Below are 24,573 nucleotides of genomic sequence, written 5' to 3'. Positions count from 1 at the left end.
TATTTTTAAAAGGAAGGGTTGAATTGCGAATTTAATTGGGAGGCTGTGTGTGTTAGCAGAGGTCGTATGTTTGTGTTAGGGGACTGCGCGCTGTCAGGAGATAGATAGATAGATAGATAAAAATTTAACGTCCACGAGGCCAAAAATAGCCTATGGGACAGCAAGACAACTCAAGCAGACTTAAGTAGCGCTGTTCGCCTCTTGTGTAGACTAATGATGAGCCCCCCCAATTGCTCAATGTACTCTTCGTTGAACAGGTTATGCCAAGAACTGTCACATATAGTATCCGCAAACTTATCCCTGCTATCCTTGTAGGCCTCACATTCTAGAATAAAGTGTTGTTCAGTTTCCACTTTCCCAGAATTGCAAAATCTGCAAATTCTCTCTTCCCAAGCCTCCTTTGGCCTCTTCCAACGCCCGGTCTCACAACGAAGTTGGTGAGAGTTGGTTCTCAGCTGAGCAATAAGAATTTTAGCTCTCCAAGAAATGTTGGCTCCTATGTACACTTTTTCGAGTTGATCACAAGTGGGGTTGAACTCATTTATATAATATAGTTTCTTCCTCCCAATCTCGCTTCCCCAATTTCTCTTGTAGAATTTCTCCATAACAAAGACCTTTATTTCTTTATTACTTGTGGGGCACATATTGAAATGAATATTCCATTTACTCATCCACTTGATGTTTTGTTGCATCCATGTCCTTTTTCGCTTACATAGTGTGTCACTAAAGACAACTTTCGGCCATCTATCCTCTTCCATTTTTTCGATTCTTTTTAAATAGCTTAAAAGGCGAACCATAGCAAGTGCCTCAATAGGCGCAGCCCCCATTTCACTTAGCATGATGTCATATGGAACAATGCTTTTAATTTTAAACTTGCTTGTAATCAAGCGCTTTTGGATTCCTTCGATTTGTTTCCATTGTGCTATAGTAGTGCTGCTGGCCCATAATTCACACCCATATAGAACAACTGGCAGCACAAGAAGACCAAACAAGGTTTGAATAGTTTTTCAATCCCACAACTCCGCTTCACGGCACCTATTCTGAAGAGCGTAGAAAGCCTTCCATCCACCTAATGTCCTTTTATACCTGCAGCTAGACCAGCTTAGTTTTTTGTTGAAATCGATGCCAAGGTATTTATATTCCGCAACTTCTTCGAGAACACTTCCATTGTAATAAAATTCATGTTGATGCTGTTTTTTATTATTAGAGAAAATCATAACCTTGGTTTTGCTGATATTGACTTGCATCCCCACCATTCTACAAAAGCGCTCAAGAGAAGATAGATGGTCTTGCAAACCACAAGCAGATTTGGCAATTAAAATGAGGTCGTCCGCATATAGGAGTAGCTTTATAACAAATTCTCCTAGCTGAATGCCTTCACGCTCTTGCGTGTTTAACCACTCTTCCAGTTTGTCAATATATAAACCAAATAAAGTAGGGGATAAAGGGCAGCCCTGTTTGTCAATCTATCTATCTATCTTATGTTTGGTTTTTATTTCAATCTCATTAGTGTAGTCTAGATTTGCATTAATGTTAGTTCAGGTTGTAGTTTGGGTTATTTTATTTATGTACACGTTTTAAAATTTATATTAGTTTACATTCTTTTTTTTAACTTAGTTTAGATAGCTTTTAATTTATGTTAGTTGTTAAGAAAAGTTCAATAGGGTGTAGGTTATATTCAGATTTGATTTAGTTGTTTGGGTTTTATAAAAAGATTGCTAAGTTTGTCTAGGATTAGTTATAATTTGAATTACAATTATAGCTTAGTTAGCCTTTGATTTATGTTAGAATTGTTTTTTTTAAATTTAAATTTTAATTTTAATGGATATTTGATTTATTAAACGTTAGTAAGGTAGTTTCAAGTGGTATTAAGTTTTTAAATATTTTAGCTTGTATGGTTTGATTATAAAATGTGCTAATGTAAGCTTGTTTAATTCCTTCCATTTTGTTATTAAAGTTTTAAATTAGATAGTTGTAATAAGAGGTTAAGCAATTTAGTTTTACATCTTAAATTTTCATGATGAGTACTTATGGTTTTCTTTGTCATTTATAGAATAGTGTTTATAAGTTATTAAGTTTTAATGATTGTTTTAACAAGTGAATATGTTAAATATTAGAATAATTTTAATATGGGAAGTTCCTATTGTTAGTTTAATATGTGATTTGAAGGTTAGATAAGTTGAATTTTCTTTAGTATAAATTAAGTTGCTTAGTAGATTATAGATTTAAAGGAATTATTATCAAGACAAAGTTAAGTAATTATAGGAAGGAAATTAGTGTTGTTAAGGGTGTTATTTAAATAATTGTTAGTAAAGAAAAGTTGTTTAATTCTATAAGAGATGTTATTTTAGTTAGTATGTCATTTGAAACATCTCAGATATTAGTTATATTAATCTACTGTCATCCAAATCGACTAGTCGGATTGTTAATTAATAATTCATTTAATAGCTGCAGTTGCCGGATGAGGCTTATAGGACTGGGATTCTTTTGTAAAATTCTCGTGTTGCTATCACCTTAGGGATGTAATATTTAAACGAGTTATTAAAACAATACAGTGTTACGTCCTTTAATTTAAAAAAAAAAAAAATTAAAAAAATTAAATTAATTAAATTAAAAAAATTAAAAAAATTCGTGTGTGTTTGCCCTTCTGTTTTGGGCATGACACAACCCATGAATTCTACTATTATTCACTGCGATAATTAGAGTTCCATCAAGCTTTCTGTGAATCCAGTTCTTCATGACAGGTCCAAGCATATTGAAATTCCTTACCATTATGTAAGAGATATGGTTGACATGAATACGATAAAATTCGAATACATTTGCACTGCAGATCAGATAGTAGATATTCTTACCAAACCTCTCTCTCTCTCTCTCTCTCTCGTGAAGATAGATCACTTCAGAAAAGGACTTGGTATGGTTGAATTATAATACATCTGTATTCTTTAATTATTAATGAAATAATTTTGAGATAAAATTATTATTGTCAGGCTATTGATTGTTATGGGCTTCACCATTTGTATTCATTAGCTAAGAGGTGATGATCTCTGAGATAATGAACACTTGTATAAAAGACATTATCTAAGATAATGTACTGAACAATAGAGAATTATTGTAAGATTTGGATGAGTTCAAGATCACATTGTGATATAGACATTTCTATGCCTATGAGTTACAACTTGGATAAAGGAAGAATTAATTATACTTTGGATTTTATCTATGTTGCCGGATTCGTCCCCTGCTGCCTGGATTTGGGTTCGGGTCCGTACGGGTCCGGATTCGTCCCTGGGTTCGGTTCGGGTCCAGGCAGAGTCCTTAGTTTTGACTGTGGATTCGTCCGGGTCCTTGCTGAAGCGAACCCAGATGAACCCACAGTGAACCCAAGGCTAAAACAACATTAAAGAGAGTGTTTTTTTAATTGTTTTCTTATGCAACTCTCAAAGGAACTTAATAAAAAACATTTCACTCATCTAATCCCTTATGTCAAGGAGGAGGACGATGATATAGCAGCATATGGGACTAGTGGAACCAGTTTGGGTTCCAATGATGAAGATCTAGATATAGTTGCAGTTGGGGATGAAGCCATTGATCCCTCATTTTGTGATGATCCATTTGACCCTTGAAGGGCATTTGATACTATGATTATTGATAAACTACTAAAAACTTAATGCAATCAGATTTCCACAATCCATGATTTATAATGTTGATTTTCTGGAATAGATTGTGTAGAGATTTTTCATCAACGTTTCGAATCACACTACTAAAAACTTGTCATCTATAATCACGTTTCAATCTTTATTACTTGATGAACTAGTCTTTCTTTTGCAATTTAGTAATTCAATGTATTATTTGATGAACTAGTCTATGTTTTGCAATTTAGTAATTCAATGTATAATTTTCTTTACAATCATGAAGATAGATTAATGAACGAGTATTTAATGCTTTTAAATTCAGGTAAAAATAGGTTTTGAAGGGACTCAAAACCCTTTGGCATTTGGCATTGATCAATGATCAAGCAACAATTGTTCATATTGTGAAATGACTTTGTTTTGTAACTATGCATGTTTCTCTTGTGTGCGTGTTTATATACACACACACACACACACACACACACACTCACGAACCCACCCACGAACCCAAATGGGGAAATAAAAAATTGCTCGAATCCATGAACCTAACCCCGAACCCGTCCCTGAACCTGAACCCGAATTGGCAACTTAGGTCATTTTATCATGTGTACCGGTAGATCTTAACTCAGGATCATATTGTGATATAGAATTGCCAGTACCTATGAGTCACCACTTGGATTAATGACGAATTTAAACATTCTTTGGATTTTATTCTGTAGCAATATTGTTATCACAAGTATAAGTGATAAGTCATATAACATACTATCATGTGTTCAATGATACCACATTGTTAGAAGATTCAGATAGATATAGAGTATCAATCTATGCTTATTCATCTTGATTGATGGTGCTAGATATGTTATCTTTCAATATGATTATCAAGTTAAGAGGGAGTGTTAATTCTGTAACTCTGACATCGTACTGGTCTGATTCTATAGATTGTTCAGATCCGATTAAGCATGAATTTCCTTTATAGCATTAGCCTTTAAGATATACTAAACTATAATACAGATCACAATCGTTTGTGAATACTAAATGTAGTTAGTTTAACTAACTATTTGTCGGCAAATGGAGACGCTGATCTTGGCATAATAATATGTCTTATGGAGGGCCGACCTAGAAAGAGTCATGTCCTTTGTAAGGACATGTCCCTTGGGTTTGCTATAAAGGAAGGTAAGAATGTGGATAGAGGACACACATACAATTAAGTCTGCTCCTCTAGCATTACTGCCTTATGCGTTTTTTTAGCAGGGATAAAAACATTTTCAGAATAATTTTTATACTTCATGTAACACTTCATATACAGTTCTGTATATTCAAGACCATCTTCTGCAATCAGAAAGGCATTATATCAGTTTGATTTATAGCAGAATTTGCAGAAACTTTACATGGTATCAGAGCCTAGTTCCTTCATGGGAAGCTTAACCACTTGAAGGTAGATCTATTCAGATTCATGAGCAGAATTGAAAACTATGCCTTTATATTCAGAGGCTACCAAATGAATGGAAAACGTTTTAATCTATATCTCTTGTTCGTGAAGAAATCTTGGCAGTGTTAAAGACAATAGGTTTGGCAGAGTGGTTCACAGAATGTGGTAGTAATCACATAGCAAGGTCATTAACTTCAGACAGAAGTGTTAAATTATGCGCTGACCAGATGTGCTGTATTACAGTTCAGATCTATTGTGTTGGTTTTTGTGGTTTATGCAATCAAAAAATATGTTTTGTATGTGTTAGTGGATTAGGTTCTTTTGCTCTCATGTCACAGTGTTAATAATCTTCATGTAATGTGTTTTTAAGTTTTTCAGGTTAATTAGTTGGTGGTTGTGTGCACAAGAATCTTGCTGTAAGGTGGTGTGGGTGGTTTTGTATTATAAATGCTTTTACAAATTCCAGTCTTTTATTTAAAAATTAAAATCCATCTTCTGAAATTAATATCATATTGTTGTCATGTCTTTATTCTGCTGAAGAAATCTGTGTTTTTTCTTTGGATTGAGAATATGGTGGCAATAAGGTAACTGAAGAGAGGGTGTAACTTATTTTGATTTGAAGATTATTCCTTTTTGTATCACTTTGGTGAACTTCTATTGTCTAGGGAGAGTCTGGATCAGAGTTTTCTCTTTTTCTTGTTTGTGTAGGCCCAATTTAATTGACTTGTCCAAATGAAAGATGGCAATTTGTTTGAGCATCTAATAATACACCGTGTGAAGCATCTGAAGGCTCTATGATTGGTGGGGCTTGGTTGATATTACCATAGTATACAGCCGTGTTAAAGCAGCACAAAAAAGCATGTTCAATATGGAGCTTAGAAGAGGACTTTGTTTTATAAATAATACATAAATGTTGGAGGCTTGTATGCATTCTGATTGGTGATTATATGATGGCTTGATGGTGACAAAATACAAGGGTTTCTGCTGCAGAAGCTAAAGGGAGATATGTAGTATGCATTCTGTTTTCTTTCTATTGCTCAAGTTAAAGATTGTTGCTCAAGGGAGATCTCTAGGACCCATTTAGAGGGCGGAGGGCCATTTTCTCCCCAACTAGCTTCTTGTTTAGATATTGAGTATACTACTTCAGAGGCAGTCTTTAGAGGATTTCTTCTTTTTTATTGCAGTATGGTGTTTTTATTGTGTGGTCCTTAGTGTAATGTTTGTAATTTGTTGTCATCCCATTTTGCTTTCTGCATTTGTGAGCTTTGATGAAGAGCAAAGGAGGCAGACTACCTTTGTTTTACCTAGCTGCAGATGGAGGAAGGTTAAAGTTTTTAGCTTTTAGTCGTCCATGATGATTATTATAGATTGATAGGTTTTACTCCTAGAGGAGTGTGGAGCAAAGCGGTCTTGAATGTTAGTTGGAGGTGAATCTAATGATTATAGACTAAGTTACCATGGTTTGTCACTGGATCCCCTGGACCTGCAGAAGTTTGAACTGGTTTGAAGTTTGGGTCCGGTTCGGGCAGGGTTCCAATTTTCGCCTGCTGGTTCGATTTGTTTTGAACCAGGTTCGAACCCGGGTGTACCATGCCAAAACAATGAACCACATCCTTTCTAGGCCCTCCGGATGGCAATAAAGTGCTTTTTTTGCAAAATTAATAAGCTTTTGGTGTCCACAATCCTAACAGGTTGTTATGAAATGCTTTTGGTGGCCTTGCATTGTCATTTTTCATGGCCTTGCATTGTCATTGTCATTGCCATTTTTTAAAGAATTTGACGCCAAGATCATTGTTGCTGCTGCTGATTCCATTGGCATTAGCTCTATTGCTGAGTTAACTAATGCCAGAGAAGAAGAAGAAGATGAAGATTGACGAATTAAGAATATTAATAGATTTTTATTCTATTAGTTGAACAATGAACGTGAAACAATGATACTTGAACTTGATGCTATGATTTATTTTTAATGTTTTGAATCTTTGATGTTGAACTATATGATTGTATGATCACTATGATTGCAAGTTTATGGTGTTTTTGTTAGCAAGACATGATCACTTTTTTGAGCTATACACATATTTTTCTACATTGCATGTAGGTTATGAAATGATCAATTATTAATTTTAAATGTATTTACAATGGAGACAGAGGCTCCTTAAATAAGAGAATACAAGGCGCTCTTTCTGTATACAACATGAAAGACAGAAAGGAAACTTCCTAAAACTAACTGAAGACAGAAAAACATAAAGGAAATTTCTAAATATCAACTTATATGATCATTATAACAGTAGTACAAAATTTTCGTTAATAGGGTATAGATGTCTAGGGACACGTCAAATAGATAATACTTTTACATGATTGTTCTTAGGGTAAGAAGCAGAGGTTGATTAATGCTGAAGCTTAAGAAAAGCATATTTGCAGAATTGTAGGATTACTATTGATGCCATACATCTATTCAGATTTTCCTTTTAGTTATCGGGGGAATTGTTGGCTTTTGTGGTTGGTGTGATCTAATGACGTGTTTTGTATTTGTTAGTGTTACTTTATCTAATATCTGAGTGGGTTAGGAGCTTATGTTTTCATATAATTATGTTCTTAATTATCATGCAATGAACTGTTAGGTTCATAGATGCAAAACTCACCAAGTACCTCCAAAACTCGCATCTACTTACAAATCAATAAACTAAGCTGGAATCACCAACACGCTTACCCCCATATTTTAGAAGGGCTGAAGTGTAGACTGGTTGCAAATTTTTAAGGTGTAGGTTAGTTATTTTTTTCAAACATTTCTTGATTGTGTTTTCATTCCTTAAATATATATTTCCATTTTTGGTAAGTTAATAGCTGCTAAGGGCCAGCACCCATTCTATTAATAACAAAAAGTATTGCATTCACAGAACAGTCTTATCGAGTCCACCCAGAATAATTCAACCTTCTATCCCTTAGGCTTCAACAGAGCATAATAAGAGAATTGAAAGAGTATAACAAAAAAGTCCCAGAAAGCGAAAAGGTGACATACCATAAAACTTCGAGCAATACAACTCGGAATTATAAATCCTATCCACCCATGGTCTATAAATAGATAGATATGTGCTTCACCACTTAAGTTTATCTCAGCGAAAATTGGTAGGGTGATTGTACCTGTACACAATAGATTGGCTATGATTTCTTTAGAATTTTCCGGGGTACAGTTATTAAAGTATATCCTAGCACACAACTAGTTTTTTAGTTCACTCATTTTGCCACTTAAGGTAAAAATTGATGTAGGAGCACCCATGGGTGTAGGGCAAGCTTCCATCACCCAAAAAATTTTAGTTTGATTTTCAGTTAAAGTTAGATGGATAAAAATGAACACAAGCATCTACATGTCTCCATGCACCTAGGAAAATGTTGTAGAGGACATGTGGTGTTAAATTATTTGATATTTTAAACTATATGTAAAGGCAATTGTAATTTTAAAAGAGGATATATTACTTAAGATGTAAAATCAAGAAAACACCCTTCTTGGTGTGGGAACAAGGAAGATGAAGAGTTGAGGGAGAATGGAAGGGACACCTTTCTAAGATCCCTTTTTGGAAATTTCGAAAGTCACCTTCTTAGGCGCCCTTTTGGGAAATTTCTGGAGACTTCTGTGAGCTATGTGGAGCATTTCGTGGATGCCATGCATTGATCTCCTAGTGGGGGTGTGGGAGTCACAACAGGCCCAAGAGCACTATAAATAGGGGTTTGGGATAGATATCTAAGCAAGGTTTGTAGCTCCATCTTACAGATTTGTATAGCCAATCTGGCTAATATTTTGTAAAGTTTGGAATATTGTATTTTTTAATTTATTGAAGTAATGAAAATTAAGTATTTTGTCTTGCATATCCATTGTTGTCGTGTTGTTTCTGTAGTGGCGGAGCAGCTCTCCATCAAGAATAAAATATTTGTAAATTCCATAATTGTTTTTTGGAAAATTTGGCAGTTTTTGGCATACTATGTCTAACTTTACCTTTTTCATTTTAAACCTCAGTAACTGAACTCCATTACACCTTTGCCATTGTCATGTAAATAGAATGCTACCACAACTGGCATGTATAAGTTCATTTTCCATATACATGTCAGATAGATGCCATGCATATGCTGTTTAATTGATTGGATTGTGTTAGTTTTGGTAACGAGCTTGTAAATGTATTCAATTTTTGTGAGATGCTAATTGTCAATAGAATTATTTTTTGGGCTCATTCATTATTTGTAAGTTTGTAACCATCACAATTTTATGTAGGAATTTAGAGTAATAGTTCAAATAGGTGAATATGAATTTCTTAACACTCTATATGACACTTGTGATGTTCTTGCAGGATGTTTGGTCTGAGTTGGGCATTCCTTGTGGGATCCATCAAAAACAGGTATTTCTCATTTTCTTTTTGTGTTTGGATTGGTTGCTACTACAGATAACCATTTTTAATTACTGTTGCAGTTCATCAATCATAAGTTTGACAATGACGAAAATGCAAAACATTCACCTCACATGACATTGACATGCATCATCTGAATAAAGCTTGATAATTCTGAAAATATGTTGATGGGTCATCTCTAACTGGGACTTGAAGCCCTTGTAAGATGAGTCCACTGGGTTGGTGTTTTAATACTCCTTGAGGCTGTTTTAGATACTATGCTTCAGATGATGACATACTTTAACTGCCCATTAATGTCATTGACAATTATAGTACACACTATTAGCCACACATTACTTGACATGCATTATTGGGCAGGTAGTTTAGATGTCCTACTTACATTGACTATAAAGATAAAACTTTTAAAGTAAGGCTTTTATAGATTCAATGCCTTATAAGATGACAGACTACTGCCTATTTACATTAGTGACAACTTTTAATGTCGTACCCATCTTATATGTCTGTCCATACCATGATTCAACATTTTGTCTTCGATGTTTGTTTGTGTCATTGGCCTTCATTTTTTTATCAGTTCATTGATTCAGCAACATGTATTTTATTTAGGAAAAGTGGCTAATCTCATGGTAAATATAAAATTGAATCATCTTGTTGCTTATTGTGACTTCATTACTCACCGTTGGATAATATATTTGAAAGTTTATATATGTAGATGAGTATGCGAACAAGGACATATTAATATTAGAGCATATTAATGAACTTTATTGGGGCTATTTTTTTCATGCTATTAGTGCAACGCATGTGTTCAATGGGTGTCTTTAATGTACAATGTTACGAAATAGATCAAAATAATATATTATTGAGAGATAATGCTTGAGGACCAATATATTTGACTATCTCTTGGGAAAAGAGTGGAATTGTTATAAATCGTGCATTTGAAAAGGACAATACATCTGAGAGACTGATTCATAAGAGAATGCATATCCTTCCTAAAAAATTGTAATTTAATGATGGTAATGTATCAAATGTTATTGTTCACATATAAAATGGTTTTCTAGCATCTTTATCTGTGATGCCACTTTCTATCTCACTCTATGGCACTTAGCATGCACTTTTTCCTAATCTATTTCTATGTTTGCCATATCTTGGTAGTTTCTCGCTCACTTGATATTTTTACTTCCTTTATGGCAAAGTACTTCATTATTTGGAGATTGCATTCTCTAGCTATTGATTTATCCATGCTTTTCTAGTAACCATTATGCTATGACATTACATTTTGCTTTCGATTTCATATAAATTGGCTTGGACCTTAACCTTCCTCTGGAAATCATTTTAGCTAAGGATATTTCTATTATTTCTATATCTTTTTGTGTGGGCAACTTTCTACTTATTGAATATTCAATATTCCTATTTTGTTAGATTATTTATGATGTTTTATCTTTTTCTTAATCTTTTGGGCCATCAATTCAATCAATCTAATTTTGTAGTTTAGATCCACTAAACTCATCGAACATAATCTCTTTTGTGGTTTTATAGGTAAGCTTCATATTTTAGCTTGTAGGCTTCTTTTGGATTTTTACTTTATTCTCTCATATTATTTCTGTTGGTTCTACTTTTCAAGTATTGCAGACCTTTTTGGTTGTCCATGGATTGCTTTCTTGGTAATTTGTTCATTATAGGTTTCTCTTTCACTTGTTTGTACTTCACATATCCATTCACACATGTTAGCAAATGCAAATTGTAATGTCATTTTTGATATTCTTGCATAAAATTGAAAGCATTTCCATTGTTTTGTTTCCCTATGATACAGTTGGCACTCGCTTTGAAGAATTCATATTGTGAAGTTATAACTTGGTTCCTTCGAGATATTATCTATTCATTACATTTTTAGCTACTCAAGTCTTTGAGTAGTTCACATCCACATAAAAAATGTATTGTGTCGAGAAATTTTTGGATGCTTGGCTTTAGATAACTGCAATAATTTGTGGAAGCAGGTTGACCAAATGATGATTCACTCTGCTGTGGATGCTCGTCCAAAGACAACAATGTGCAGGGACTATTTTTACAATTATTTCACTCGAGGATTAGATATATTATTTGACGGGCAGGTATCTCTCAATGAAAGATTATGAATCAGCATTCAACTAATGCATACCTAGATATTTTCATTCACTAGCGATTGAATGAATAAATATTTTATTTTCTTATGTCCTGTAGACACATAAGATAAAGAAATTTGTGTTGCATACGAATTTTCCGGGCCATGCTGATTTTAACTCTTACATCAAATGCAATTTTATGATCCAGTGCCCATCATGTAAGTTTTTGCCATTGAAGCATTTTTAATGCACCTGTCAATAAAGCAAGTGAATTTCATAAAGAATTCAAAATGGTACAATTGCAATAATTTTGAAATTTTATTCCTATTTCATTTTGAATGTCTGGTTTCTTCCTATATTGCTACAGCAAATACTGAACAGGATGAGGCAAGCACTAACGAGCATTGCATTACATCAAATACCAAGTGGAACCAGGTTCAGGTATTTGATTTGATACCCAATCACATGTAGCATAGTATCTTGTTTTGATGAAGTTAAAGATCGTTTAAGTGATCTTGTCACCAATAAAAGCAGTGTGCTGGGTCTGCTGATCAAGAAGCGAGATATTGAAGAATTTTAAAACCAAAACAATAAAAATCACAGTAAAAGCTAGAGATCATTAACAAATCCACAAGTCAGGAAGCAGCAAGCAGTTTGAGAGTCAGCTAGATTTCTCACATTTCACTGAACAATACAGTTTGGTAAGAATGTTGGTGGTAGTATGAATCAAATGTCAAAAAATGGATGGTGCTTGCAATGCCCAGAACCAGCTTTGAAATGTAAACTCAATTCGGTTGATTGCTATTATTGTTGTGAGCTCTTTAACAGTTTTGCTGAAGAGTGACTGAAATTCTGAGACATTGAAGAAGCTGTCTGTGGGATTGCTGATGAAAAGGCGTGTATCAAGAGTGACCCAAGTCATATGTTTATGCTGAGGAGACCACATGTTGCCAATAGCATGGAAATAAAAAAACAAAGAGCAAGAGAATTAAAAACAAAGCATAGTTACCCCAGGGGACGGATTTCTGAGACGGGTTGACAAAGGGCCTCAATTTGGGGCAGCACTCCCGGGGTGGAGGGGGTATACTATATACTGCACAATGCTAGTTATGGAAAGATTTATAAGACTATTAAGAAGTGAAATACTAAAATAGAAAATGCCAAATATTAAATACTTGAACATTGAACAATGAATGTTGAATATTGAATTAGTAACTAAAGATTATAATTCTAAATAAAATTGTCTAGTTGGCGGACAAAGGATTTCTATTGTATCAAAAATATCATAAAGATGATTGCAATGAGTAGTTTGATATCAAAACAAATGCAAAATGTCAAAATGTTGCAAAGTGAGGTGCGTCTAATCACCCCACAAGGCAAATTCCTGATCAATGGATCTTGTGAAGTGGGTATAAAAGCATCAACTTGATTTGATCCAACTTCTCCATCAATTTCTTCTTTTGTTTATAAGTTTGGAAAATGGGGTGGGCGCAGAAGCCCTTAACGGGGTCAAGGGTGTAAAGTTTCTGCAAATTCTGTGATTGAATATAGACTAGATTCAATCTTCTTCCTCTCCTTGTGACTTGCTATGAATAACTTCAAAGTATTGCCTTCAATTGAATTAGAAATATAATTCAGAAATCTGTCTTTTAATTCTGCAAATCATATGTGGGCAGTATTGACAAAGGAGCAGACTATTTGTATTCTTGTGTGCTCTTAGACTTCAACCTTACCCTCGATAAATATAGGAACCAAGGGACATGTCCTTAGGAAGGACATGTCTCTTTCAAAGTCTATTTGCCTAACCTCTAGAAGTCAGCGATTTTCCATGAATTAAATAAGTTTAAACACAAACATAAACAAAAAAGTTTAGATTAGTTTTAAACTAATACACAAGGATAGACACCGATATCATAAAGAGAACAATGCAAAGACTTAGTTCTATATTTATCATGCCATATCAGATTAGATCGATCTATTTATTAGATCAGTATGTTTACAAGTTACAAAATTAACACTCCCTCTTAACATGATAATCATACTGAGAGATATCATATCTAGCAACATCAATAAGATAAACAAGCAAGAATTGACACTCTATATCTATCTGAATCTTCTTAGCATGTGGTATCATAGAACACATGATACAATGTCATATTACTAAACCTGTAATATGACAAATCATTGCTACTAGTGATAACAATATTGCAAAGAATAACATGTATAGGATAAATCTGAAGAGTAATTTAAGTTCTTCATTTATCCAAGTTGTGACTCATAGATACTGATATTTCTATATCACAACATGATCCTGAGTTTTAAAATTACCAGAATACAAGATAAACCTCAGAGAATAATAAAATTCTTCCTTTATCCAAAATCTGAGTTATAGACATAGCAATGTCTACATCACAATATAATCTTGAACTCATCTAGATCTTACAGTAGAACTCTATTGTTTAGCACATTATCTAAGAGATCGTCATCTCTTATAATGTCTTTTATACTAGTGTTCATTATCTCAGAGATGTCACCTTTTAAATAATGAATACAAATGGTGGAGCCCATAACAGTCAATAGTCCAACAAATAAAATTATTTTATTAATAATTTAAAGAATACAAATGGATTACAATTCAACCATACCAAGTCTTCTTCTGAAGTGGTCTATCTTCACTCTAGATAAAGGTTTGGTGAGTATGTCTGTTGTTTGATCTGCATTGCAAATGTATTCTAATTTTATAGAATTCTTGTCTACCATATCTCTTACATAATGATAAGTAATTTTAATATGCTTGGACTTGTCATGAAAAACTAGATTCACCGAAAGCTTGATGGAACTCCGATTATCACAGTGAATAATCCTAGGATTCATGGCTTGCCCAAATAATCTCGCAAGGAACTTCCTTAGCCAAACTACTTCTCGAGAGGCCATTGTTGCTGCAATGTATTCAGCTTTTGTGAAGCTTTGAGCTACTGAAGACTGCTTTCTGCATATCCAAGATATCATTGCTAATCCTAAACTGAAACAACATCGTGAATTACTTTTCCTGTCTTTAACACTTCCACTCCAATCTGAGTTAGTGACAATGAATCCATGTAAATCTAAGCCAACCTTCTCATATTTGAGTCCAAAATTAAGAGTGCTTTGTAAGTATCTCATAATGTGTTTAACTGCAACTAGGTGAATCTCCTTTGGCTCACACATAAACTGGCTTAAGGCATTAACAACATAGAAAATATCAGGTCTTGTATTTACTAACTACATAAGGGACCCAATCATCTGTGTGTAGAGAGTAGAATCTAGGGAAGGTGATTCTGTTGTTGCTTCTTTAAGCTTATGTAGATTAGTCTCCATTGAAGAAGATGTAGATTTGCAATTCCACATTTCGAATCTTTTCAAAATGTTTGATATATACTTCTCTTGATTAAGTATGATACTGCTGCCGTACTTCCAGTCCTAGGAATTAATGAAGGAGTCCCAAGTCTTTCATCTCAAATTCTCTAATTAGATCTTTCTTGCATTGATCTATAAGATGATCATCACTTGTTATTAGTAAATCATCAACATACAATATCAGAATTACTATATCATCTTTATCTCTTTTATAATATAAATTTGGATCGACTTCATTCTTGGAGAATCCTAAGGTAGTGAGATACTTATGAATTCTTTCATACCAAGCCCTTGGAGCTTGTTTAAGCCCATAGAGAGCTTTCTTGAGCTTACAAACAAAAACGTTAAGATCATGAGTTTCAAATCCTTTAAGTTGCTCCAAATATACTTCTTCTACAATCTTCCATTTAAGAATGTTGTTTTACATCCATCTGATGTACCTTCCATCCCTTCGATGCTGCAATTTGTTGAAGTATAGCATCAGTTGAGGTGATATACTCATTACATTGAGTGTTTCTATACATGATTTATATGAACATTGTTTTATGTTTCAGATTATTGATAAGAACATATATAGATATGAATGTATATATGTATCTATATATGTATGTATGTCTATGACTTACATAAGCTACGAGACATGACTTTGTTGTAGCCTCTATTGGATTGATTTTATTAAAGCCACCTCATTGATGATAAGTTGTCCTTAAGATAAGTATCTTATATATTATATATTATATATGTAATATAATATATATTCGATATGTAATATAATATATATTATATATTATGCATTATATATCTTATATATAATATATATATGATATATGTAATATAATATGTATTATATATTATGCATTATATATTATTATATAATAATATAATATAATAATATTACATATATGATTAATATATTAATATTATATATGTTAAAGATGAGTTATACGTATAGTTATTTATAAATTAAATGGTGAATAACTATAGAGACATGTCTTCTCTCATATTTATATGAGATCCAAATTAGCATTTGGAAATCATCAATTACACAATGGCACTGAAAATACATTTGTAGAAACAATCCTAGTTACTTTAACATGGCATCAGAGCTAGGTTGCAAATGTAGAAAATACAAAGGAGAAATATAGAATCATCACTAGCCCATATAGACGAGAAGAATTAGAAATAGAAACATGACAATGGAAGAAATTATCCAAACACTAAAATTCTCGTCAAGAGTATCATATGGGTTGTAGTCTTCTAAGACGAATAAATTTGAATGATGGGGCAGAAGTCATACATCTCCTTATAAGAAGTTTGAAGGGATAATCATTGAGGGTCTAAATAGGAGCACATGAAAGTGATGATCAATATAATATATCAGAGATGGCATATAAAGGATCCATATCAGATTACATACAACACTCACATTATTGCCGATCACAATAAAACTCCAATAAACAATTTAATAGTGACTTCACCTTCAGATTAATCAGTTTTGGCTCATATAATAACCAACAATTCAGTATGGTCGATTTTGCTCAAAAGCATCTCATAAATAAATAAATTGTCACGATGTTGTCATACATATGGGTAATAAAAGATGTTGAACGATTTCTGATATGATGAATATCTTATCAAAATAATCGAGAGCATAAAATCAATGTAGAAGATGACCAAAACAAAAGATGTCATGGTAAGACACTGTTTGATATTGACAGTAGAGGATGAAATGTAGTGACAAGGAGCATCAAATAAACCTGCAGTCGGTGACAAAAATATTTGGATCACACATAATCGGTTGAAAAGAAACTCAACGCAGGGAAGCAGGAAGAGCTTGAAACACTTGTTGTGAGTAAGGGCTCTCCACAGACTGCGCAAGTATTACTCCTTCCTAGCCATGGAAGAAAATAGTGAGAATGAAATATATGGGATTTATGGCAAGGCATTTGTCGTGCCTCATCGTCAAATTCAAAAACGTCTCATATATAATACCTGTATTATCACCCTTGAATATACAGAGGTTGTGAATACAATCGTATAGAAAGAGATACAATATCAAATATTTTTTTTATGGTTATTTTATTCATTACAAATGATATGAGAGTACTACCAACATCCACAGGAGATATGGAGTCAACAAATAAGTAAGATAAAAGGGGATAGAAGACTAGGATAATGCGTCAACAAAGAATATCACCTAAAAAATAAGTATGAGGAGATCAGTGTTTCCTATGATCAAAGGTTTTGCACCCATGTCACATATGGTGTTCCGGATATATGATGAGAAAGAGTCATTGAAAAAGTATAAAGAAACACCATGTAGGAGCGAATATGTTTGATCACCGTCCTGTGAATCCACTCATCACTCTAATCTGTGAAAGCAACGATTCTCTTTATTTGCAAATATGACTCGAACAGATATGGATAGCAATAAAGAACAAACTCTTAATGGTGCTACAAAAATCTTACCCACGACACAAATCAAATATGGAAGGGAGAAATAAAACAGGTGCTCCATGTTTATCATAGGGCCAAGAATAATTGATGAAGATGAGACTGAGTCATCTCTTGATACGATCAGCCTTTTGGGACATGTGTTAAGGGTGGAAGATTATTGGACACCACACATAGTGAAAAAGTCTTTCTCTTATATTTTTAATATGTACTGTAAGAGCTATGTGCCTCGATCTTTTCCTCCGAGAATGTTATTATAGAAAGGGGGAGACTGAGATTAAGAGGGAGCCAAACATTTGACATCTCATCAACTACAAGTTTGAAAGAGAGGGAGCAGATAGTTTCAGTCAATCTTCCGTAATCTCGATCACATTGATTCAAAGGGAGTAAGTTGTGTTGTGATAGAATCTTCAATTATTGATAAATTGTAACAGTCAAGAGAACCATAATTCATTCAACTATGGACCTACCCTTGTGTACATCATATGAAAGTGCTTCTACTATTAAGCTTAACGAATAATTAGGAGCTTAAATAAATGAAAAGAGCAAGTGGAAATTTTACATTGTGGGGGGAATAAAAGGCAATGTTTCATTCCCACTTGAACCATCTTTAGAAAAGTAGATATTCCATGACCCTCATGGGCAGATAAGTACTTGTATCTTTTACATTTATCTATTCATTTATTTTTAATTCTATACATGCTATAAGGCTCATTTGCTTTAATCTTTTCCTTTATCTTTGAGGATATTCTTACAGGAAAAGAAGATTTGTACTTCATATTGTGCAGACTAAATCTAAGGATAGTAGTTCCAAAGACCTTGATGATTAAGATGCATAAAGTGAGGCCTCTTGAAGAAAACATCTTTGATGATTAAGATTATGAGATTCTTCTACATTAAGCGGGAGTATGACACTTCATTGAAGGCAATGCTGGAGCTTAGAAGATTGATACTCAAAGGGAGTCTAAAAATACATGTGGGTGATTGCATGATGTTGATGGGCCTACTCCTACATATATTATGAGGGAATGATGGGTTTGACAAGCATCCTTGGGTAAAGAGATTTTCTGAGGAAGTAACAAGAGGACCTGACATCCCAAGATCGATGCTCATAGGGAGAAATTTTTGAGATGCAATCCTTTGTGGATGATATCTTCTCTATGAGGAGAAGTTCTAAGAGAAATTCCTTGTAATGTGCTTTCCTCTATGAGAGAGAAATATAAGGTGAAAACCCTTTGTACCACCCTATGACTAGGTTCATGGTAGTTACTATTTCACATATGATATGTAATGAAAGGTGACGATCTTTCCTTGACATAAATAAACAGAAGGTAACCATTATAAGATGACGATCTTGCAAATAGTAGACTTGTTATCATGGTTCTTTGGGCTGGATTTTGCTGGACACCATGATAACGAACAAATAGAAGGTAATTGTTTGTGAGGTGACGATCTTGCAAATGATAGGCCTGTTATTATGGACATCTCTAGATATTGCTCTGGGCAATTAGAGATCATAGATAACGAACTCATTTGTTACCATGGACATCTCTAGATATTGTTCCGGACAGTTAGAGATCATAAGTAACAAATTTTTATGTTATTACTATGGGCATCTCTAGATATTGCTTTGGGCAATTAGAGATCATAGATAACATATTCATTATGATTACTCTAGATATTGTTTCGGACAATTAGAGATCATGATGTATGTTATGATAACATTGTGATTGTAGAACTATTTGACAAGTACTATTTCAGAGTGTTAAAGTTAGATAATATGTTGTGTATAGATATCCTTGATTTTGATGTCTCATAAAATGTTTTTGTTACTTCTCCCTTGCTGAGAGGGAGTGTTGAAGTATAGCATCAGTCGAAGTGATATACTCATTACATTGAGTATATGTATTCATGATTTATATGAACATTGTTTTATGTTTCAAATTATTGATAATAATAGATATATGTATGTATGTATGTATGTATGCATGTATGTATCTCTATGACTTACATAAGCTACGGGAGATGACTTTGTTGTAGCCTCTGTTGGATTGATTTTATTAAAGCTACCTCATTGATGATAAGTTGTCCTTAAGATAAGTATCTTATATATATATATATATATATATATATATATATATATATATATATATATATATATATATATATAATATATGTAATATAATATGTATTATATATATTATGCATTATATATTATTATATAATATATAATAATGTAATAATATAATATTATATTACATATATGGTTAATATATTAATATTATATTTATGTTAAAGATGAGTTATACATATATTTATTTATAAACTAAATGGTGAATAACTATGGAGACATGTCTCTTTATGTCTCTTGAAAAGACATGTCTCCTCTCATATTTATATGAGATTCAAATCTGTATTTGGAAATCATCAATTACAATGGCAATGAAAATACATTTGCAGAAATGATCCTAGTTACTTTAACACAATTGCTAAGACTGTTCTTACAGAGGTATATCTGACGATAGGAGCAAAAGTTTTTTCATAATCAATCCCTTCTTTTTGAGAAAATCCTTTGGCTACAAATCTGGCTTTATATATCTCAATGCTACTGTCAGCAGCATGCTTTATTTTAAATATCCACTTGGAAGAAACAACAGATTTTCCTTTAGGTCTTGGAACAATTTACCAAACATCATTCTTCATAATAGATTGGTATTCTTCTGTCATAGCTTCTTTCTAGGTTGAATGTTTAATAGCATTTGAAGGATTGGTTGGTTCTATTTTGGACAAATCATTCATGTTTGCTGTATAACTAGAAAATCTTTTAGGTCTTTTACTTTCTTTGACTGTTCTAGAAGGTCCAACAAAGTCTTGTGCTTCTTCTACTGTTTTAATGGCCCAAAGTGGTCTTTTCTTCGAATTTTGAGTTTCTCCAAGATTTAGATTTTGAATTTCATCTTCAATTTCTTCTATGTTCTGTCTCTGAGACTCAGACTCATTATTTCTTTCGGAACTAGGTAAAGGAGAAGGTTCTTCAGAACTTAGGGCTCGTTTGAATGCTAGATTTTCTTCAAAAATTACATCCCTACTAAGTTCAATACTTTTCTGTGTAGGTATGAAAATCCTATATGCCTTAGATGTTTCACTATACCCTACAAAAATACCTTTCCTCCCAGAGGGTTGTAACTTGATTTGGTTTTCTTTTGGAACATGGATATATATGGGGCACCCAAAAATCCTAAGATGACTTATATTGGGTTTAACCATAGTAAAGACTTCTTCAAGAGTTTTATGTCTAAGGTAAGAGTGAGGGCTTTGATTTTGAATATAGATAGTAGTACAAGAGGCTTCTGCCCAAAGGTAATATTCTAGATTTTGATTAAATATCATAGCTTTAGTAGTTTCTATAATTGTTCTATTCTTTTTTTCTGCTACCTCGTTTTGTTCTGGATTATAAGGAATGGTGTACTCCCTCTTAATTCCTGTTTCTGTACAAAACCTTTTAAACAAATTTGAGGTGTATTCTCCTCCATTATCAGTTCTAAGAGTTTTAATTTTATGTTCTGATAAGTTTTCAGTTAATGTTTTGAATTCTTTAGATCTCTTTAGGATTTCTTTTGATTCTTTGCACTTTAAGAAGTAAGTCCATGTTTTCCTAGAGAAGTCATCTATGAACAAAATATAGTACCAGAATCCTCCAAGAGAAGGAATAGACATAGGTGCACATAAATCTGAATGAATTAATTCCAAAACATTATTTGTTTTTCTAGTGCTATCATGAAAGGGACTTTTGGTGTTCTTACCTAGTGCACACCCTTTGCATATGCTTGAGTGGTCTTTATTTAGTTTAGGTAGACCAGTAACCCTTCTCCATAGTTGATAAGGTTTTCAAATTTAGATGCCCTAATCTTCTGTATCATATTTCATTTGTGTCTGCAACTACATGGATTACGGCTTGAATAGGTTGACTAGATTTTGAATTTAATTCATACAAATATCCTTTTCTTTGACCATTTCTTAATTGAGGAGCTCTTTGCCCAGGTTATTACCTCACCGTCCACAAATGCAACATTATGCCCATCATCTTCAAGTGCTGTAATTGAGATTAGATTTCTTTTTATTCGTGGTACGTAGAGTAGACCTTTGAGAAGAAGAGAATTTCCTAATCTTAGTTTCAAGGTGATATTTCCAATTCCTTCGACAGAATGTGTTGAATTGTCACCAATGGTGATTTCGCCATTAACCTTTTCAGATATAGAGAAGAAGAGAATTTCCTAATCTTAGTTTCAAGGTGATATTTCCAATTCCTTCGACAGAATGTGTTGAATTGTCACCAATGGTGATTTCGCCATTAACCTTTTCAGATATAGAGTCTAGTGCTTCTTTGTATCCTGTTATATGTCTAGAAGGTCCACTATCAACTACCCATGCTTTACTTGAGATTTCATTTGATAGTGATGAATATAATACACGATTCTCGGGATCATAGTTATCTTCTTCCCTAGTAACATTTGTACAGTTCGCTTGTTTAGAATTCTTGGGACAATTAGATCTGTAGTGTCCAAACTTTTCACATCTGAAATATTTTTATCTTGGATAGGTCTTTCTTGGGTTTTCCGTTCTTTGGATTTCCCTTTTTTTCTTAAAATGCTTCTTCTTGCCCTTATAGGAGTTTGTATTAAGAACATGTAGTTCTTCATCTTTTGTTTTCAGTTTCCCCCCTTTCTTTAATTTTCTGGATTCTTTTTGAAGACAATCCCCCTTAAGTCTTTTGAAGTCAGGGAGTTTATCTCTGGCACTTATTCCTTGTGCAAAAGTTTCCCACGAATTTGGCAATCCATCTATAGCCATCAGAGTTAGTTCCGTGTCACTGATAATGGTTCCTATACTTGACAATTCATCTATAAGGCCGACAACCCTTAGGAAATAAGAATTAATTGATTCTGCTTTCTTTATTTGTATGTGATTTAGTTGCCTTTTCTGTGCGGGAATCCTAGTTGCATTATTGACTTCATATGCATTTAGTAATGCATTCATATCAAATGTTGTCTGATGTTTTGTTAGCATAGGTACAATATCATTCTTTACTCCATCTAATATGATCTGGATGACTTTTCTATTCCCTTTATTCCATATGGTTTTATGAGGTTCAATACTAGGTTGTTTGGATACTCTATCAACAAATTGTTTTACATTATTTTCTTCAAGAATCATCATTATTCTGAATTTCCAAGCATCAATGTGTTCTTTCCCATCAAACTTGTCCTTAGGTCTGATTGTGTGTGCCATTGAAGATAGGAGAAGTTGCTAGATATATATAAGGTCTGATTACTGAATTTTGCAGAGCCTAGGTTCGACTACCAGAGCTCTAATACCATGTAAAGTTTCTACAAATTGTGTGACTGAATATACACTAGATTCAATCTTCTTCCTCTCCTTGTGACTTGCTGTGAATAACTTCAAAGTATTGCCTTCAATTGAATTAGAAATATAATTCAGAAATCTGTCTTTCAATTCTGCAAATCGTATGTGGGCAATATTGACTAAGGAGCAGACTATTTGTGTTCTTGTGTGCTCTTAGACTTCAACCTTACCCTCTATAAATATAGGAATCAAGGGACATGTCCTTTCTAAGGACATGTCTCTTCCAAAGTCTATCTGCCTAACCTCTAGAAGTCAGCGACTTTCCATGAATTAAATAAGTTTAAACACAAACATAAACAAAGAAGTTTAGATTAGTTTTAAACTAATACACAAGGATAGATGCCGATATCATAAAGAGAACACTGCAATGACTTATTTCTATATTTATTATGCCATATCAGATCAGATCGATCTGTTTATCAGATCAGTATGTTTACAAGTTACAGAAGTAACAAAGGGGCAATGCTTCATGAGGGGTCCTAGGGCAGCACATTTTCCCTCTTGTGTGTCCTTTGGATTCTTCATCTTTGAAGCATTTTCACCCAAAATTGACATGGTTGAACTCTCTTGGAAATGCAAAACGATTTTAATGTTTTTGCGTGCCAATCGAATGGAAACCAAAATTGAATAAAAAATTTGCAATTTTCAAAAACTGTTAAAAAATTTGCCGGCCACTTGGGGAGCAAGAATCCCTGAAATGGTTGAAGGATGCCTATGCACTCCCTTTGCCATTTTGGGAATGCTGGGATGTCCTTTGTTTTGGTGGTGAATGGGTGGAGAACGCTTGCCGATGGGGAAACTTGGGAACACTGTCCCCACATCTTGAGAACAAGGGGGTTTAATGCTCTTGTTTTTGTGTCTATAAAAACAAGAGAGTTACACTGGTGAAAACTTGCCCAGTAAAAAAATTAGAGAGTACTTCACAACTCGGAGAGCGCTCGCAGAGCTTACAAACTATGATTTTAATAAATCTGAAGGGGCCTACATGATGGTAACTAGATCTCCCTTGATTGAGGAGGGAGTTAGGGAACAGAATAAAAAGTGGATTCGATGTGCAAGATGCCATGCCAAAGATCAGTTGCAGAATTAACATTCGCAGTGCTGTGTTGAAATTCAAGTGAATGTCCAACTTTTAAGTAGAAATCAAGTAGAAAAGGCAAATTAAGTGAAAGTGTTTGCAATTAGACATAATTTGTCCAGTTTCAGCTTTAAATTATAACAAATGGTGGTGACCTTCCTTTTCATAAATTGTATTGACATGAAATTAGAAGAAAATGCTGGCCTAAGTGAAGAAGTGCATACGTTTTTCCATTTCAACAAGAAACTAGGAAAAAATGGTACTCATGTGACAAAAGGCAGTCCTTTTTCGGTAGGCCAGAAGTGTTTATTTGAAAAGGCATAACAAAAAGTGCCCACTTAGTAATAGAGCACCCCTTTTCACTAAATGGGCAAAACAAAAAATGTTAAAAGAAAAAATGCTCATAACATGATTGTGCTTTTCTCCATTAGATAATCAACTTAAGTGAGTCAATTGTGATGTATAATTTAAGTGAAGAAGTGCATAAGCTATTCAATGTAACCATGCAATTAGAGGAAAAAGTGACTTGTGGAATTGTCTAATGGCTACTCAAAATCATAAAAAAAAATGTACACCTAGTGGTGTGGCACACTCCCTTTTAAGGAGTGTACCCTTAAATGAAGTTTTCTTGTATACTGTACTGGTGCATTCCTTACCAAAGAAAGAGAAAGGCGAA

The 24,573-nt window shown here is 33.6% G+C and overlaps 1 protein-coding gene across 1 annotated transcript in view; it reads left to right on the top strand.

Moving 5' to 3' along the window:
• Positions 1–24,573, top strand: part of LOC149567575 (PHAF1 protein At3g51130) — a 93,866-nt gene that overhangs the window by 33,682 nt on the left and 35,611 nt on the right. Inside the window, exons 9-12 of the mRNA XM_089820813.1 lie at positions 9,393–9,440; positions 11,441–11,554; positions 11,664–11,763; positions 11,913–11,986. Coding sequence (XP_089676939.1) covers positions 9,393–9,440; positions 11,441–11,554; positions 11,664–11,763; positions 11,913–11,986 — 336 coding nt within the window. The remainder of the gene's footprint in view (positions 1–9,392; positions 9,441–11,440; positions 11,555–11,663; positions 11,764–11,912; positions 11,987–24,573) is intronic.

Source organism: Cupressus sempervirens, chromosome 3 (genome assembly GCF_028749045.1).
Source record: "Cupressus sempervirens isolate cs-2001-9-10 chromosome 3, ASM2874904v1, whole genome shotgun sequence".
Classification (NCBI taxonomy): Eukaryota; Viridiplantae; Streptophyta; class Pinopsida; order Cupressales; family Cupressaceae; genus Cupressus; species Cupressus sempervirens.
This window is presented reverse-complemented; position numbering and strand designations above follow the sequence as displayed.